The 18,163-nt window shown below is 38.3% G+C and overlaps 1 protein-coding gene across 2 annotated transcripts in view; it reads left to right on the forward strand.

Moving 5' to 3' along the window:
* The window catches only part of LOC100250380 (beta-galactosidase 9), a 152,041-nt gene that overhangs the window by 11,260 nt on the left and 122,618 nt on the right, over positions 1–18,163 (forward strand). The window contains exons 2-3 of one of the 2 annotated variants that reach the window (XM_002263349.4): positions 2,860–2,955; positions 3,067–3,179. In XM_002263349.4, the coding sequence (XP_002263385.1) occupies positions 2,860–2,955; positions 3,067–3,179 (209 nt within the window). The remainder of the gene's footprint in view (positions 1–2,859; positions 2,956–3,066; positions 3,180–18,163) is intronic. The other variant, XM_059736995.1, reaches the window with a different exon arrangement.

The raw sequence follows: 18,163 nt of genomic DNA on the forward strand, positions 1-18,163 counted from the left end.
CTTCTTTTCTAACACTAGGGAGGAAGACTTGCAGACTCTCAAGAGTCTTTTGTTAGCATTTGGGCATATTTCTGGACTTAAGGTCAATTTAGACAAGAGTAATATTTATGGCATCAATTTGGATCATGCTCATATGTCAAGATTGGCTGAGACACTTGGATGCAAGGCTTCTGGCTGGCCTATACTATATCTGGGTCTTCCTTTGGGCGGGAACCCCAGGGCAGGTGGTTTTTGGGATCCTGTGATTGAGAGAATTTCAAGAAGATTAGATGGTTGGCAAAAGGCATACCTATCCTTCGGCGGGAGGATAACTCTCATCCATTCTTGCCTTACCCATATGCCCTGTTACTATCTTTCTTTATTTAAGTTACCCGCTTCAGTTGCTGCAAAAATCGAGAGGTTGCAAAGGGATTTTTTATGGTCAGGGATTGGGGAAGGTAAAAAGGATCATCTAGTCAGGTGGGATGTCGTGTGTAATCCGAAGGAAAGAGGGGGTTTGGGTTTTGGGAATATTTCTTTAAGAAATCTCGCGCTTTTAGGGAAGTGGTTGTGGAGGTACCCTAGAGAGGGATCAGCTCTATGGCATCAGGTCATACTAAGCATCTATGGTTCTCACTCCAATGGTTGGGATGCTAACACAATAGTCAGATGGTCACATCGTTGTCCTTGGAAGGCTATTTCTCAAGTCTTTCAAGAGTTTTCCTCGTTTACTCGATTTGTGGTAGGAAATGGGGAAAGAATTCGCTTCTGGGAAGATTTGTGGTGGGGGGACCAACCTTTGGGATCCCAATATCCAAGTCTATTTAGAGTAGTCTTGGATAAAAACATACCTATTTCATCAGTTCTTGGTCCTACTCGCCCTTTCTCTTGGACTTTAAATTTCCGTCGTAACTTGTCAGATTCTGAGATTGAGGACTTAGAAGGCTTCATGCGCTCTCTTGATGGAGTGCATTTATCTCCTTCGGTTCCAGATGCCAGATCGTGGCCCTTGTCTTCTTCAGGGCTTTTTTCAGTTAAATCTTTCTTTCTAGCTTTATCCCAATTTTTTGGTCCTCCTCAGGTTTTTCCTTCTAAATTCGTTTGGAATTCTCAAATTCCCTTCAAAGTGCAGTCCTTCATCTGGTTAGTGGCACACAAGAAGGTGACTACTAATGACATGCTACAAGTGAGAAGACCCTACAAAGCCCTTAGTCCGGATATTTGTATTCTGTGCATGAAGCATGGGGAATCAGCTGATCATATTTTTCTTCATTGCTCCTTGACGATTGGGTTATGGCACAGGTTATTTCAGTTAGCTAAGATGGATTGGGTTCCCCCGAGAAGCATTCTTGACATGATGTACATCAAATTCAATGGATTTGGTTCGTCTAAGAGGGGGATAGCCTTGTGGCAAGCTGCAAACATCGCTCTTATTCGGATTGTGTGGAGGGAAAGGAATGCGAGGATTTTTGAGGATAAAGCAAGGAATTCAGAGGCTCTATGGGACTCTATTGTTTACCTTGCTTCTCTTTGGGCCTATTGTTCCAAGGTTTTTAAGGGGACTCCCCTTAATGCGTTACTTCTTGATTGGATAGCTGTTTGTACTCCATAAGGAGTGGTCTTTTTAGAGTGTTGTGCGTTTTTCAGTGTTTTTTTCTTTAGTTTAGCTGTCTTTGGCAGGAGGATTCCTCATCCTTCTTTTGTACTTTTTTTCTATCAATAAATCTTTGTGTCGTTTCCAATCAAAAAAAAAAACAGCTCACCCAAGAAGATCAGAACCCTCTGGAATGATAACAAAATATCTTCTCGCATCCTCTGACATGACTGATAATAAATGGTATCTTCCAGCTTTGTTTTGCCACAGATCTTCCATGAACCATCTTCCATTGTCTTTCATTTCTCTCTGTAGCAACCTTTCCCCCTTCCACTTACAGCGAAGATCAAGAACTTCTAGTAACCATCCCAGCACCTTCCCACTCATCTTGATCCATCTTTGATAGCCTTTACCCCTCTCCACAAACTGCTCCTCTACTCACCCCTTCATCCATCTAGATACAAGCTCAAAGGACTTTGAATTGATGCAGACCACCCTGACCGTCATTTTTTCCAAAAAATTCTACTCCAGAAATCTGCCAGCCTTCTAAATCAATGATCAAAACATAAGTGCATCCAGCAAGATGTCACCAAACTAGCAGGTAAAAATCCACTCAAACAACTGAAAAGGTATTCAAAACCACCAGCCACTTTAAATCAAGTATGTCAAGTCATATAGTTTCAAACATGCTGTGAGATTCTTCCCATCTAAGTCAAGAATTTTATTTCTTTTATTTCTTTTAGTTTTATTTGTTCTCTATGAATATTATTCAGTTCTATGACTCTACTGCATTTTTATTGAGTATGCAATGACGAAGAAAGTGAACCTAATTCGAGGCAATACATGTCAGATAGCAATTCCAATCATTGGGGGCAATAGAGGTTTAGCCCAATCCAAACCCTAGTCGTGAGCTGACTGCCCATAGCTTAATGCAGCCTTAACTCCTTGGAGGTGCTCAACTCAAAGCCAACTTACATGTAACAACTCTAGGCAAGCTCACACATTGGTTGGGCTGGGTTGAATTCACTTTGCTTTAGCCACAACCCTGAGTTTGTTTTTTTCCACTTCGACTGTCGTGTTCTAATCTTCTCTTTTCTTGTTATCCTGCTACTTTTGTTGTGCTGTTCCATTAGTAAGTATGCATTTTTTTTGAACACTTCTTTTTCCTTGCTCACAGTTATGCTTCTAGAATCGATATGTCATTCTGTTATTGGATCAGTCGCTTTTTATTACACGAGGTTGGATGATGTGTTTATCCATGTCTTATATGTTTCAAATGATCTCAGATGTGGCCTGATCTTATTGCAAAGAGCAAGGAAGGTGGGGCAGATGTTATCCAAACTTATGTATTCTGGAATGGGCATGAGCCAGTTAGACGACAGGTGAGATATTTATTTATGGTCCGATCTGGAAGCCACCTTGGATGGTTATCTTGGATAATGTTCATTTCTTTCTACTTACATATTCCTTTCATTTATCAACTGTGTGTTCAGTATAACTTTGAAGGAAGATATGATATTGTCAAGTTTGTGAAGCTAGTGGGATCTAGTGGGCTGTATCTCCATCTCCGCATTGGTCCTTATGTTTGTGCCGAATGGAATTTCGGGTCTCACCTTCTTTCCAATACAGATTTTTCTATTTCTTTTTCTACTTATGATCCCATAACTGGAAGATGACATCTGTTAGCTTTGACATAGTTTTTCATCCTACTGCATGATTGAGAATATTTTGATGCCTTTTTATTTTTTTCAATGTTCTGTCCTCTGGGTGTGTTGCAACTAAGGTGGTGCATGCTTGTTATTTCTTTGTGTAATTGGGCACATAAGTGAGCTGCTGGACATGGAGAATCTCAAAATCTGTTTTGTCAGCCCCCTTAGTACATGTAAAGTTTGGAGTGTAGAATTTTGTTCATGTAGACTAGTTTACTGTTTTTTTTTTGTTTTGATTTAATTTTCCAGCCAAGAAAGCTTTTCCCAGTTCACATATAGGCTCCTGTGATCACTTTATTCAAACCTTTTTGTAATTTTTTGGTTAAGTCTAAAATTTCCTTAAATTTTTTGGAAAAAAAAAAGAAAAAAAAGAAGAAAAAAAGTGGTTGTGATTTATTTGAAAGCCTATATGAATGTTAATTGAGGTTCCTCTATAAATTACCAATGATTTTTAGGTCACGCTGATCAGTCCATTTGAGTACTAGCTCCATGTCATTGCATAGATTGAAGTAATTTATGGAATAGTTGAAACTATTGTGATGAAAGAATTAACTGAAAGGAATATTTCAAGATAACAAGAGTCTAGGGAAGATAAAGAACCACAAAATGTAGCATTACCCATGGTTTCTATCTTTGTTTCCTTTCTCTTTAAAAAATATTCTATGTCCTCTTATGTTTTTTTCTAACAAACCTCCTCTTTTTTTTTTTATTTTTTTTCTTTTTAATTTAATTTTGATTTTATTAGCTTTTTTTTTATATTTGTGGCATGGTGGGCAAGGAAAAGTAATAGAATACATCTGAGAACCCAACCTTAATGAAAAGTATCAAAGATTGAGGAGTTAGTTAGGAAAGAAATGCGAATTCCTATTTTGTAGGGATAAGATCTAGTTGTTATTTTTCAAATTGTTCTATTTCATCAAATCTGGTTAGTTATGGGTTTGTTAGGTTGTTGAGTCCTTTATGGGATTGTCTTTCCCTATTTATTGGTAATTTCTCAATTCTTAGAATTAATGATTTTTGATTCTTAAAAGCTCACATGGTGTCGGAGCTTGAGCTTTGAGTCTTGATTGGAAAATTTTTAGATGGCAAAAACCTCTATGACTAGAGCCACTAGAGGCTCAACCACTTTTGGAGGGGATGCGGACAACACTCAAACTATCTCCTTGGCACCGTTCCAACAATTTGATTGTGCCAATTTGAATTCTTCTTTACAATTAACCATTCACAATTTGATTGGTGAGAATTACTTAGAATGGGTCCAGTGTATGAAACTAGTGATTGATGACAAAGGAAACTTGCCCATTTGATAGGTGAAGTAACGAAACCGGCCACAAATGATCTGACTTTGAAAACATGGAGGTCTAAAAATCCTATGGTGATTGCTTGGCTCATCAATTCTATGGAACCAACGATTGGGAAATCTTACATGTTTTACTGACGACCAAAGAAGTCTGGGATGCTGTTTCAGATCTAGAAAATTCTTCCCAAATATTTCTGTTGAAGATGAACCTTTGGCAGTCCAAACAAGGAGATTGAGAAGTGACCTTTTGTTGCAATGAGATGATGACTTTGTTGTAAGAGTTGGGTTTGTGTTATGGAATGGGATTGCCCAATGACAATGTGAGATACAGGAAATGGATGGAAAATTATAGTCTATGCATTTTTGGCGGGACTTACAAGGATCTGGATGAGTTAGAGGTTGAATTCTAGGCAGAAAGCCACTGCCATCCATTCAAGAAGTTTTCTGTGAGGTACGAAGCAAGGATGCTCGATGGAATGTGATGCTAAATGGAGAACCACGTTCGAATACTGATACAGAAGCTTCTGCTCTTGTATCAAAGGGACTTGACTAAGATGGAAATCGAAGAAACACACACAAAAAAAAAAAAAAAAAAAAGCCTTGGCGTGATCACTATAAAAAAAAGGCTTGGCATACTCTTGAGACTTGTTGGAAATTGCATAGGAAGCCTTAGAATTGGAAAAAGAAGCCAAGTGGAGATAACCGAGCTATCCAGGTTTCCAATACTGATTAAGGGCAACAAGCTGCTTCAGAAATGCTTCCTTTCACCAAGGATCTGCTAGAACACTTGTATAATCTACTTCAATCTTCTTCTTTCAATGCAAACTCTAATTTATTGAAGGAAAAGTTTGAGTCTGAACAGGTTTTCAAATTTTTTCACAACATAGTGCAAACTTAGTTTCAAACAAACATTCAAATCTTTTGAAGTGACAATGGGAAGGAATATTTTAATAAAATCCTAGGGAAATACTTTGAGAAAAATGGCATTGTGCACTAAAATTCTTGTAATGATACTCCTTAACAAAATGGAGTGGCTGAAAGAAAAAACAAACACCTTCTCAAAGTTGCTAGATCCTTAATTTTTACAACTAAGGTCCCTAAATATTTGTGGGGGAAGACTGTTCTTAGAGCTACCTATTTGATCAATCAGATGCCATCAAGGGTCTTGCATTTTCAAACACTAATAGATTTTTTCAAAAAGTGTTATCCTTCATCAAGAATTTCAGGTAATATTCCTCTTAAAATTTTTGGTTGTATCACATTTGTCCACATTCACAATCATGAATGGGGAAAACTTGAGCCAAGAGCTAAAAAATGTGTGTTTCTTGGTTATTCTCCAACACAAAAAGGATACAAATGTTTTTATCCAATTTAAATAAAAATGTTTGTTACCATGGATGTCATTTTTTTGAAACAAAAAAATATGGTTTTCATCATCTTTAGGGGGAGAGTGATGGTGAAGATTCTTTCTTTAATAACCTCCAAATAGAAATGCCTTTTGTGATGTCTGTCCTAGATTCAGAAACAGAAAAATTTGTTCAATCACCTTCCGGAGCACCAGCACCCGTGGCAACCCTTATTTTAGAAATACCCATGCCTAACTCGATACCCACTTCAGGAACCGCTGGGACATCCACAGAAGTAAATATGTTAAATGCTGAGAGGAATGGACAACTGACGATTATGCCATCAGAAAATCAAATGGAATCTGAAATGTGTGAGAAGCCAGGAAAAATATCAAATGAGTTTATTGTCTATTCAAGGAAGAACCTTGATTAAAGGAAAACAAACTCCACTTGTCAGTAGCCCTAAGGGCCTAACTTGAGAACAAATTTGATTTCTGTCAATCCTCCAGGTAAACCCATGTCTGAGTCTAATTCTTCCAATTCCTAAATTTAGTTTGTTAATGATTTAGGTATTCTGATTGCTTGTTGAAAAGATACTAGGCAATGTACTAAACATCCTTTGTCTAACTTTGTGTCCTATGGAAAATTATCTCATTCTCTTCTTACATTTACTTCACAACTTTCTTGTATGAACATTCTTAAAAATATACAAGATGCTCTTAATGTTCCTAAAAGGAAGTTATTCTTGAAGAGATGAGAGCTCATGAGAAGAACAAGTCAAGGGAGATAGTAAGTTTGCTTGAATGTAGGTCCACAATTGGTTGCAAATGAGTCTTTACAATGAAAGACAACTCGAACGGCTCTCTAGAAAGATATAAAGCTCAATTAGTAGCGAAGGGATTCACTCAAACGCATGGTATTGCCTATTTAGAAACATTCGCTCTTGTAGGCAAGCAAAACATAGTGAGAGTGCTCTTATCAATTGTTGTAAATCTGGACTAGCTGTTGCAACAGTTGGATGTGAAAAATTTCTCAATGGGGATTTGGAACAAGAAGTTTATATGGAGTCTCCCTTAGGCTTTATTGAAAAATTTGGATCAAAGATGTGCAAGCTAAGGAAGTCGTTATATGGACTCAACCAATTGCCTAGGGCATGGTTTGATAAATTCACTTAGTCCATAAAGAAACAAGGTTATACTCAGGGGTAAACTGGTCACACCTTGTTTATGAAGTTCTCATTCGAAGGGAAGATTGCTGTGTTAATTGTTTATGTGGATGATATTATTCTCATTGGAGATGACTTTCCTGAGATAGAAAGGTTATAGAAGGTTCTAGCTTTTGAATTTGAGATTAAGGATGTAGGGTCATTAAGGTACTTTCTTAGAATGGAAGTTTCACATTCCAAGAACGGCATCGTCGTCTCACAACAAAAGCACATTCTCGATCTCCTAAAAGAAATAGGTATAAGTGGTTGGAGACCAACTGATACTCTTGCACAATACAATTTGAAGCTAGAAAGAAAACAACAAAGGACCTGCAGATAAAACGTGATATCAGAAGTTGGTTGGCAAACTGATGTATTTGTCACACACTCGACCAGATATTGCTTTTGCAGTGAGCTTTGTGTGTCAATTCAGGCACTCTCCACATGATGAACACCTTGAAGCTGTTTACAAGATTATAAGGTACTTGAAGGGTACTCTAGGGAAAGGATTATTGTTTAAGAAGGATGAGCAATGAGGAGTTGAGGTTCACATTAATGCCAATTGGGCTAGATTAATCACTGGTAAAAGATTTACCTACGGGTACTATATGTTTGTATAGGGTAACTTGGTTACTTGGAGAAGCAAGAAGCAAAGTATGGTGTCACGAAGAAGCATTGAAGCAGAGTTTAGAGGTATGAAACATGAGATTTGTGAGATGTTATGACCAAAACATGTCTTAGAAGAACTAAGGAGGCCCATTACTCTTCCTATCAAATTGTATAGTGGCAAAAAAACAACCATCAATATTGCACATAATCTAACATTACATGACAAGACAAAACATGTTGAGATTGATAGACATTTCATAAAGGAGAAACTTGGGACTGTTGCTATGCTTGCCGTTTGTTCCTGCAATGCAACAGACAGTAGACATCCTTACCAAGGAACTCTTAAGGTCTAACTTTGAGTTTCTTGTTAGCAAGTTGGGAAGGATGGACATCTACACACCAACTTGAGGGGAAGTGTTGAAGATTTAGGAGTTAGTTAGGAATATGAGATTTAGGAGGGAGTTAGGAAAGAAATTCAAATTCCTATTTTGTAGGGATAAGATCTGGTTGTTGTTTTTTGATTGTCCTATTTCAACAAATTTGATTAGTTATGGGTTTGTTAGGTTGTTAGAGTTTTGAGTCTTTTATAAGATTGTCTTTCCCTATTTATTTGTAATTTCTCAATTCTCAGAATTAATGAATTCCAATTCTCAAAAGCTCATAGAAAGAATATAGAAGAACTTATAAATACCCAAAAGATATGGCCATTTCTTAAGGTAGTCTCTTAAAATTACTTGTTTCTAGATGGTTATGATGCTTGTACAAGTTTTCATGATCATTTTCTTTTTCCTTTTTTCCCTTTCTTTTGATAACTTTCTTTTTTATAAGCAAACAAAAACTCCAATCAAAGGTGCCTAATAAAAAGGGTAAGAGGCAACAAAAGAAGAAAAACAAACCTGCCCATCGAAGAACAACAAAAGCTATGATAAATTATGTATAGTTTAGACTATTAATGGAATCCGACAAGATACAATTTTTTTTTTCTTTTTGGATAAAAAACAAAGATATATTAATGTTGATAAAAGTTCAAGAGAAGGATGAGAGTTCCTTATCACAAAATACAAAAATTGATCAAAGTAAGACTAGACTCCTCTAGTATACAAGGAGAACTATACACATTGGCATACACAAAATATCTTAGAAGTCAGAATCAACTCCTGTCAATGTTATTCCCCCCTTTTGAATAACAAACTGAAAGCCAATTGAGTTGAATAATAATAAGTGGGACTCCTCTAAAAGTGACAATACAAGAGGCCTAAAGGGATGAATAGAAGTGAAGTAGATCCCATAACATCTCTTCCATTCTCCACTTGTCATAAAAAATTCTAACATTTCTCTCCACATAATCCAATGTATAGTGAGGCAAGCGATTTGTCAAAAGAGTCTTGTCTTTGATTGAATTCCCTAATCCTCTAAATGACATAATCATCATATCTCCAATACTCCTAGGCGGAACCCAATTAATATTAGCTAAACTGAACAGCTTATGTCGAAGTCCAAATGTTATTAGGCAATGTAGAAAAAATGGTCAATCGATTCTCCACTAATGGTGCATAAAATGCACCATTGAAGACTAAGAGATTTGTAGGTCCATCTCACTTGTAGCATGTCATTGGTATTGTGCACCACTAACCAAGCAAAGACTTTAATCTTTGAAGGGGCTTTTGATTTTTAAACATAATTGGCTGGAAGGAATGGGATTAGATTTGAGGAATTGGATAAGACTAAGAAGAAAAATTTTACTAAAAATAAACCTGAGGAGGATAACGACCAAGCTCTTGAACCTGGGGTAGAAGGAGACAAGTGCATTGAGGTAAGTGAAGACATGAGTCTTATGAGAAATTTAATTTTTATATGTGAGATTACGACGAAAATTAAAATTCCAAGAATGTGGATAGGGATTACCAAAGATGGTTGAGATGGTGAGATTTTTCATTGAGATAATTTTATAGGGCCTTGAAAATTGTGAACAGAAATGTTGACTTTCCCACCATATATTTTCCCAGAATTGAATTCTCTCCCTGTTCCCCACCACAAAGAGGGTGTACCGGAAAAAGTCTTGAAAGACTAGCGGAATAATCTTTCAAGGACCTTTGTTTGACCATCTAACCAAAATGTTGATGTACCATCCATTAGGATGTGTCCTATAAATGCTCGTAATAGCTAGATGCTATAGACTACAACTTTCCCTAGGGAACTTCCAAAGCCACTTTCCTAAAAGAGCACAATTTCGCAAGGAAGTCTTCCCAAACCCCAAACCTCCAAACTCCTTTGGCTTATACACCATATCCCAATTGATAAGATGATCTTTCTTACCATCCTCAGTCTTTGACTAAAGGAAGTCCCTTTGTATTTTCTCAATCTTGAAGGCTATTGATGTCAGGATCTTGAAAAGAGAGAGGAAATAGTTATGGATGAGAGACAAACAAGACTGAATTAAGGTTATCCTCCCCTCCAAAGACAAAAAAGCATTTTTCCACCCATCCAACCTCCTGAGATTCTATCAACTATTGGATCCCAAAATCCTATTGGTGCTTTGATTTATTATCTCATTACCGTGGAACTCTAAAAACACCCTCATAAGGTCCTCTTTAATCACATCCTAACACTTTTGATACATTGCAGTAGTAAAACCATTAGGGCTAGGGGCTTGTTCCTTATTTAGTTGGAAAATAGCAAGGCACACCCCTTCTTCAGAAAAGGGACGGTCTAGCCTGGCAACATTGTCTCCAAATATAGGAGACCACTCTAAACCTTTCATCCTCTAAGAAACACCAAAGGGTTTGGATTAGAGCTTTCAAAAAAAGATTCATCTCCTCTAAAATATTTTCAATGTTGCTTAGAGTTACCCCTTCTTTAGACACCAACGACTTTATGAATTTTTTGTTTTGCCTCCTATTGGTCAGTCAATGAAAGAATTTAGAATTGCAATCTCATTCTTTTATCCATTTAACCTTGGATTTTTGCCTTCAATGAAACTCTTCCTTTAATAATAATTCCTCTAGATCTTGCTTCCTTAAGGCTTTCAAAGTTGAGAGTTTAGAAGTCAATTTTCCTTCCTACTCAACTAAGTCAATCTTAACAATGTCTAACATAATGATATTCTTTTTCTCTTTTTTATCTCCAAACAATGCTCTGTTCCAATCTTTCAATTTTGCTTTTACGAACTTTAGTTTCATCATAAATGTGTGACCTTCCCAACTGCCAACTTGACACTTGTACCACCAATTACTAAAACTTTCCTTAAACTCAAGTTTGTTCAATTGGGTTATAGCTTGAGAGACTGAGCTCGACTCCAAATGATTCAACAAAAAAGGCTGACATCGGCCAGATTGAGTAGTAGAAGCAGAAGAGAGGGATAGAAGATTTGAGTAACAAGCCCTAACTAAAGATTGGTCCTTAATAAAAGTCCAAAGTTAAAAGGAAATACCCAACTTGGCAATCCATGGTGCGAGAGCCCTTCACCTCTTTCAGTCCCTTTGATTGAACAGGTTTTTTTATGAGAAAGGAAAGTTATCGCCTTGGTTGAAGAGTCCAACTCGAATAACCAAATTAGTCATGGCCTTCAGCTTAGTGCACTTGCTCAAATCCAAATCATTTCCACCCATTAAAGCCTCCTCCTCTTTTGAAGACTTTTGGAAGTTTGGGACTATTTTTCTTGCCAGAGACGAAATTTTGAAACATAGAGGCCAACTTTTCGTTGGAAGCCTTGCATTGTCTAGAGTTGCCCTTTGAGTAGGCGACTTTTGTGAATGAGTGACAAGTTGGACCTTCATAGAGCAGGATTCAGTGCCTAGAATTTTGGGGATGAAAAGTCAAATGGGCCTCCCTTAAATGACTCACATGGGCTCCTTGCTATTGGATGGGCTTTGTTGTTGTGTATAGAAGAAAAAAGCCTAAGAGCACATTCTCTATTTGGGCTTCCTCCATGTTGAGCCTTAATCAAAGAATGGGCTTTTTATCTATGGTTGGGGACATAATGGGCCTTGATGGGCTTCCCACCACTGGGCCCCTCTTCTCCACTGCCAAGCCTTTTTTTTCCTCTTTAAAGCTTCATTTGGATTTGAAAAGGAGGAACGAGAAATTCATGCACAACTGTTTTCCCTTTTTCCTTTTGAGTTGCCCCATGTGCCCCTTTCTTGAGATTGTCCAAAGGACACCTCCTCCTGCTGAATCAAAATCATCTCTACAAGTTAACTTATCTCTCACATGACATCTTTGATGAAAACTGAAAAGCTATTAGAGCTATTATCCAAGTAAACTACCACCAAGTTACTTCAAACACCATTGGAGCCAAGATTTCTTAAGGAAAAAAATCTAGGAAAAAACCCTTCACAAAAGCTAAAACCAGGAACTTCTGGTTAATCACCTTTATATATTTTTTGGTTCATCATCAAAAGTTCTTACAATAACCAAGTTCTTCCCTTTTATAATGACAACCCTCAACTACTTTTTGAAGGTTTCCAAGACAATTAGTAGCCTTTAATAACAAAAACTGACCTTTGGACGTCTAATTTAATAACAAACCTTTCCCATGCAAACCTTTTATGTTTTCAAACTGCCATAAATTGTCTAATATTGACTACATCATTCTCCCCTCCTTAGAAGAAGCACGTCCTTGAGTTTGGTGCTGCTGGAAACATCTTTTAGATTTTCACCAGTGTAAGAATATAAATCTGAAATGTTGAATGTTGAATCAATTCCCATATGTTTTGGTAGATCTAAGCATTTTCCCCAATCTTCTTGATGATTTTGTAAGGTCCTATCTTTCTTTTACTTAGCTTGGAATAAGAGCCAGCTGGAAATCTTTCCTTGCGTGGGTATACCATCACCATGTAGCTCTCTTGAAAGCTTTGGCTGTGCCTTTTCTGATCTGCATATTTCTTATACTTTGCATTTGACTCCTCAATCTTCAATCTGATTTCTTCATGCAGGGTTTTCATTAAGTCAACCATGTTTTCACTCTTTAAACTATTTCTTCCCATTTTTGGTAAAGGAGCTAAATCATAAAGATGCATTGGCTGCTTCCCATAAACAACTTCAAAAGGACTTTTGCCTGTAGTTAGATTCTTGGAATAGTTATAGGCAAATTCTGCTTGCGCAACCACAGCTTCCCATTGCTTAGGATTTTCTCCAACCAGGCACCTCAATAAATCACCCAAACTTCTATTGACAACCTCAGTTTGTCCATCCATTTGAGGATGATAGGAAGTACTATATTGCAGCTTGGTTCCAAACTTCTTCCATAAAGTTCTCCAAAAAGGAGAGAGAAACTTGGAATCTTGATCTGAGGTGATGGATTTTGGCACTCCATGCAATCGCACAACCTCTCTAAAGTAGAGATTTGCTATATTTGATGCATCCATAGTCTTCTTGCAACAAATGAAATGAGCCATTTTTTGAAAATCTATCAACCACCACAAAAATGGGATCCATTCCCCGTTGACTTCTTGGTAATCCCACCACAAAGTCCATACTTACGTCTTCCCAAGGAGCTGTAGGAACTGGCAGCGGAGTGTACAAACCTGTATTTTGAACTTTTCCTTTTGATTCTTGACATGTTTGACACCTTTTAACAAATTTGTAAATATCCCTCCTCATTTTTGGCCAAAAGAACTTTTGTTCAATCATAGCATATGTTTTATCTTGCCCAAAATGTCCTCCTAAGCCTCCACCATGCATGTCTTGAATGATCTTTTCCTTCGAAGGGCAATCTGGAATACAGAGTTGATTCCTTGAATAGGAAGCCATCATGCAACAAATACTTTCCCGGCTGCCCATTAGTACAATCCTTCCAAATTGAACCAAAGAAAGGGTCACCTAGATAAAGATCCTTAAAGGAATCGAAACCCTTGACAGTAACAGTCATACTGGTCAAGAACAAACTTCTTCAACTGAGTGCATCTGGCACTTTGTTACTTGCTCTGGACTTGTGCTTTATCACAAATGTGAATCGTTGTAAGTAAGAAACCCAATGGGCATGCCTTTTGCTTAACTTTTGCTGGCTGTTGAGATGCTTTAAAGCTTCATGATCTGTATGCAAAATAAATTCTTGATGTATCAAGTAATGCTCCCAATGCTTAAGAGGCTGAATGATGGCATAAAATTCTTTATCATAAGTGGTGTATTTGCTTCTCGTGTCATTCAATTTTTCTCTGTAAAAGGACACAGGTCTGCCTTGCTTGACTTAGAACAGCTCCAATCCCAATTCCAGAAGCATCACACTCTACTTCAAAGACCTTTTTAAATCTGACAGCACTAGTACCGGGGCTGAGCTGAGCATCTCTTTAATCTTTTGAAAACTTTCTTCTGCTTGTTCTGACCATTGAAACCTCCCTTTCTTCATGCAATCAGTTATAGGAGCAATTATAGTGCTGAAATTCTTGATGAAGCGTCTATAAAATGAGGCTAGACCATGAAAACTGCGCACTTCTCCCACTGTTTTTGGCATTGGCCAGCTTCTAATTGCTTTAACCTTACTGTCATCAACTTTTATCCCTTCAGCACTAACTATATATCCCAGAAACAGCAAAGAATCAGTGAAAAATCTGCACTTCTTCATATTGGCATGAAGCTTCTCTTTTGAGAACTTCAAATACTCCCTTCAGGTGTTGCAAATGAGACTCCTTGGATGGCTATAAATAAGTATATCATCAAAATACACTACCACAAACTTTCCAATGAATGGCTTCAAAATTTGATTCATCAAACGCATAAATGTGCTAGGTGCATTTGACAAACCAAACAGCATCACAGTCCATTCATAAAGCCCATTGAAGGCTGTTTTCCACTCATCACCTTCTCGAATCCTAATTTGGTGATAGCCACTTTTAAGATCAATTTTAGAAAATATTTTTGCTCCATGCAACATATCCAGCATATCATCTAGTCTTGGGATCGGGTATCGATACTTTATCGTTTTCCGATTTATCGCCTGACTATCGATGCACATTCTCCAGGTACCATCTTTCTTTGGAGTTAATAGTGTTGGAACTGCACATGGACTCATTGATTCACTTCTGTATCCCTTCTGCAGCAACTCTTCCACTTGTCTTTGAAGTTCTTCATGTTCTTTTGGAGGCATTCTATAATGTGGCAGGTTTGGTAGGCTGGCCCCTGGTACTAGATCAATATGGTGCTGGATACTTCTTTTTGGAGGCAATCCACTTGGCAGCTTTATAGGAAATACCTCAGAAAAATTTTCCAGCAATGCCTTTGCTTCATTAGAAACATCTTGCTGGTCTTCTAAGACTTCTTTTGCCAACAACAAAAAGGCGACTCTATTAACTTCAAACTCATTTAAAAAGCATTGAACAAGTACATAAGATTGTACTTGTTCGGCCTTAGACTTAACAAACTCTTCTTCTTTCATTGGGGCAAGTACTACCTTAAGCCCATTTTTGTAGAAAGCATAAACATTCTTCTCCCCATGGTGGACAGTTTTATTGTCAAATTGACATGGCCTTCCAAGTAACAAATGGCAAGCTTCCATTTCTACTACATCACATAGAACCTTATCTGAATAATTTTTCCCAATTGAGAAGGGAACAAGACACTGTTGCACTACTTCTACTTCACCTCCTTTCTTAAACCCAGCAATTCGATATGGCTTTGAATGTGGTAGCACTTCCAAGTTGAGCTTCGTCACCATTTCTTTAGAAACAAGATTCTTACAACTTCCCCCATCAATAATAACATTGCAAAGCCTCCCATGTGAAGAACATCTGGTTTTAAAAATATTGTTTCTCCGCCAATCACTTTTTGATGCTTTTGGAGCTAACATGGAACGTCTTGCCACTAAATTTGGAAGATCATGGTCTTCATATGTGACTTCATCTTCTGTGAATTCCAACAGCCCTCCATCACCTTGAGGTTTCATCTCTAGCTCCTCATTATCATTATTCTCCCCTTCATCTTCATTGATTAGTAAATTGCTGGCCTGTTTTCAGCAATCAGAAGATTTGTGACCCTCTTTTCCGCATTTATAACATATTATTCTACGTCCTGTAGGCTGCAATGAGTTGCTACTATTTCTGAGAACATGATTTCTCATTGTTCCACGCCCTTGGCCTTGGTTGCGAGCTTGGAAGTGAGTATTTGATCTAGAATTCTGCAAATCATCGGTCGTTGCCACTGATTTCTACTTGACATCTCCCTGCTGCCTATTATCCTCCAATTGATTAGGCCCCCTTGCACTTCTAATCGGGTGGTTGTTGGATCATCTTTGTTGATTTTCAACTTTCATTGCCAACTGAACAACACCAGATAGCGTCCAACAAGGTTGTAGCTCCACCAAATTTCTAACATTTGGCCTCAATCCCATCAAATAACGATGAATGACCCGCACTTCTATTTCAGTTAGTTGTACTCTAGTCCACATTTTGTAAAACTCATTAGTATATTCTCGTACAGAACGTTGGCCTTGCTGAAGTGCTTGGTATTGCTGAAAAAGAATCCCTTCATAGTTCAATGAAAGGAATTGACTTCAGATTTGTTGCTGCATTTTAGTCCAGCTCTGGATTTTCTCCTTCTCAGATTGGACTCTTGTCATCTGCACTTGCTGCCACCAAGAGGAAGCATAGCCCTTCAATTTTATAGCCACCGGCTTCACCCTTTTATTTTCTGGAAGATTTAGAAACTTGATAACCCTTTCAACTTCATTCAACCAATCTAAGACCTCCTCCGCTTGCTCCTCTCCAGTAAAGTGTGGAATATCTACCTTCTGTTTAGATTTTGATCACGATCTGCAGTACGATGAAACATCGGTTGCCTCTCCAAAGGTAAAACTCCACCTTCTTCATCTGAAAAGTCCCCTACAGTTTGCTGGAAGTCCTCCATAGCAGGCTGATTTCTCACATTCTCTCACTGGTAAGTTCGAAAATTCTGCCTTGTTTGGCCTCCAATGGTGGAATTTGGAGCACCAAAAATACCAGCTTGCTCCAATCTGGTACATAATTGATTAAGCTGCTGCTGCAAGTTTGCAAACTCTTCTCTAGTTGGGCCACTTCCTGCTGGTTGTGATGCTGCAGCATTCAAATGATCCCCAGACCCAGCCATTGGTTCAAACAATAACAGATCTGGACCAAAGGCTCTGATGCCAATTGATGAAAACTGAAAAGCTATTAGAGCTATTATCCAAGTAAACTACCACCAAGTTACTCCAAACACTGTTGGTGCCAAGATTTCTTAAGGAAAAAAATCTAGGAAAAAACCCTTCACAAAATCAGAAACCAAGAACTTCTGGTTAATCACTTTTATATATTTTTTGGATCATCAAAAGTTCTTACAATAAGCAAATTCTTCCCTTTTATAATGACAACCCTCAACTACTTTCTGAAGGTTTCCAAGACAATTAATAGCTTTAATAACAAAAACTGACCTTTGGACTTTGTTGAATATAATGAATTTATAGTGTACAATCTTTTTTTTTTTTTAATATAGGTCACATGTATGGTAGTTAGGACTCCTAGCCTTGTATATATATATTTTCTCAATTGTAAGTACACACTACATGAATGAGAATCAAGGTTTTCTTCTCTCTCTCTCTTAACATGGTATCAGAGCTAAGACAGAAAACCTAATTCTTTCCAGTTTCCCCGTGTCATCAATTCCGGGAAACCTTCCTGTGACCGTGTTTTATTCCGATCACCTTCCCCAAACCCCAAAGCTTTCCGGTCCGTCGAATCGTCGTCAGAAAACATTCACCGCCGGCGACTTTTCCGACGAACTTTTCCGGAAACGTCTTTTTCCATCACCGCAAGGAGCGCCTGGAGGAGATCTCCAATTTTTCCCAAAGCACCGGAGCCAGAAAACCACCCACGTGCCGGCCACGCGCGTTTTTCCGGCCAACGACTGCATCTCACGCGCCGACGCGTGAGGCCGCGTGAGCCACTTTCCGGCGACGCGCTTCCTCCTCCAGCCTCGCCTGATGCCGACTAGCCACCCTTCATACCTGTTTCTGCCATCCGAGCCCTGCACGTGCCTCTTTTGGGGTTCTTTTGCCTCCGCCGGCCCTCCAAACAGTTTTTCCGGCGTCCTCCGACTATTTTTTCTCAACCCCAATCCCTGCACGTGCCTTGGGAAGTGTTCTTCTACCTTTCCGGTGGTGCCACGGTTGTTTTTCTTTTCTATTTGGTCTCTCACACGGGCGATTCTTCGGTTTTTCCTTCTTCAGCCGCATTTGAAGCCGTATTAGGGCTCTCTTCGATCCAAATATACTTCATTATCCAGATAAGTGGATATGGCTACTAAAACTTCCATTTTTTCCTCTGTCATATCTGGATCTCCTATGATTACTTCGAAGAAATTGGTTGGCAGTGAAAATTATCTTTTTTGGTCTGCCTCTGTTGAACTTTGGTTTATGGGACAAGGATATGAGGATCACTTGGTTACACAGGAGGCAGATATCCCTGAGGTTGAGCG

The sequence above is a fragment of the Vitis vinifera genome, chromosome 5 (assembly GCF_030704535.1).
Source record: "Vitis vinifera cultivar Pinot Noir 40024 chromosome 5, ASM3070453v1".
NCBI classification, from domain to species: domain Eukaryota; kingdom Viridiplantae; phylum Streptophyta; class Magnoliopsida; order Vitales; family Vitaceae; genus Vitis; species Vitis vinifera.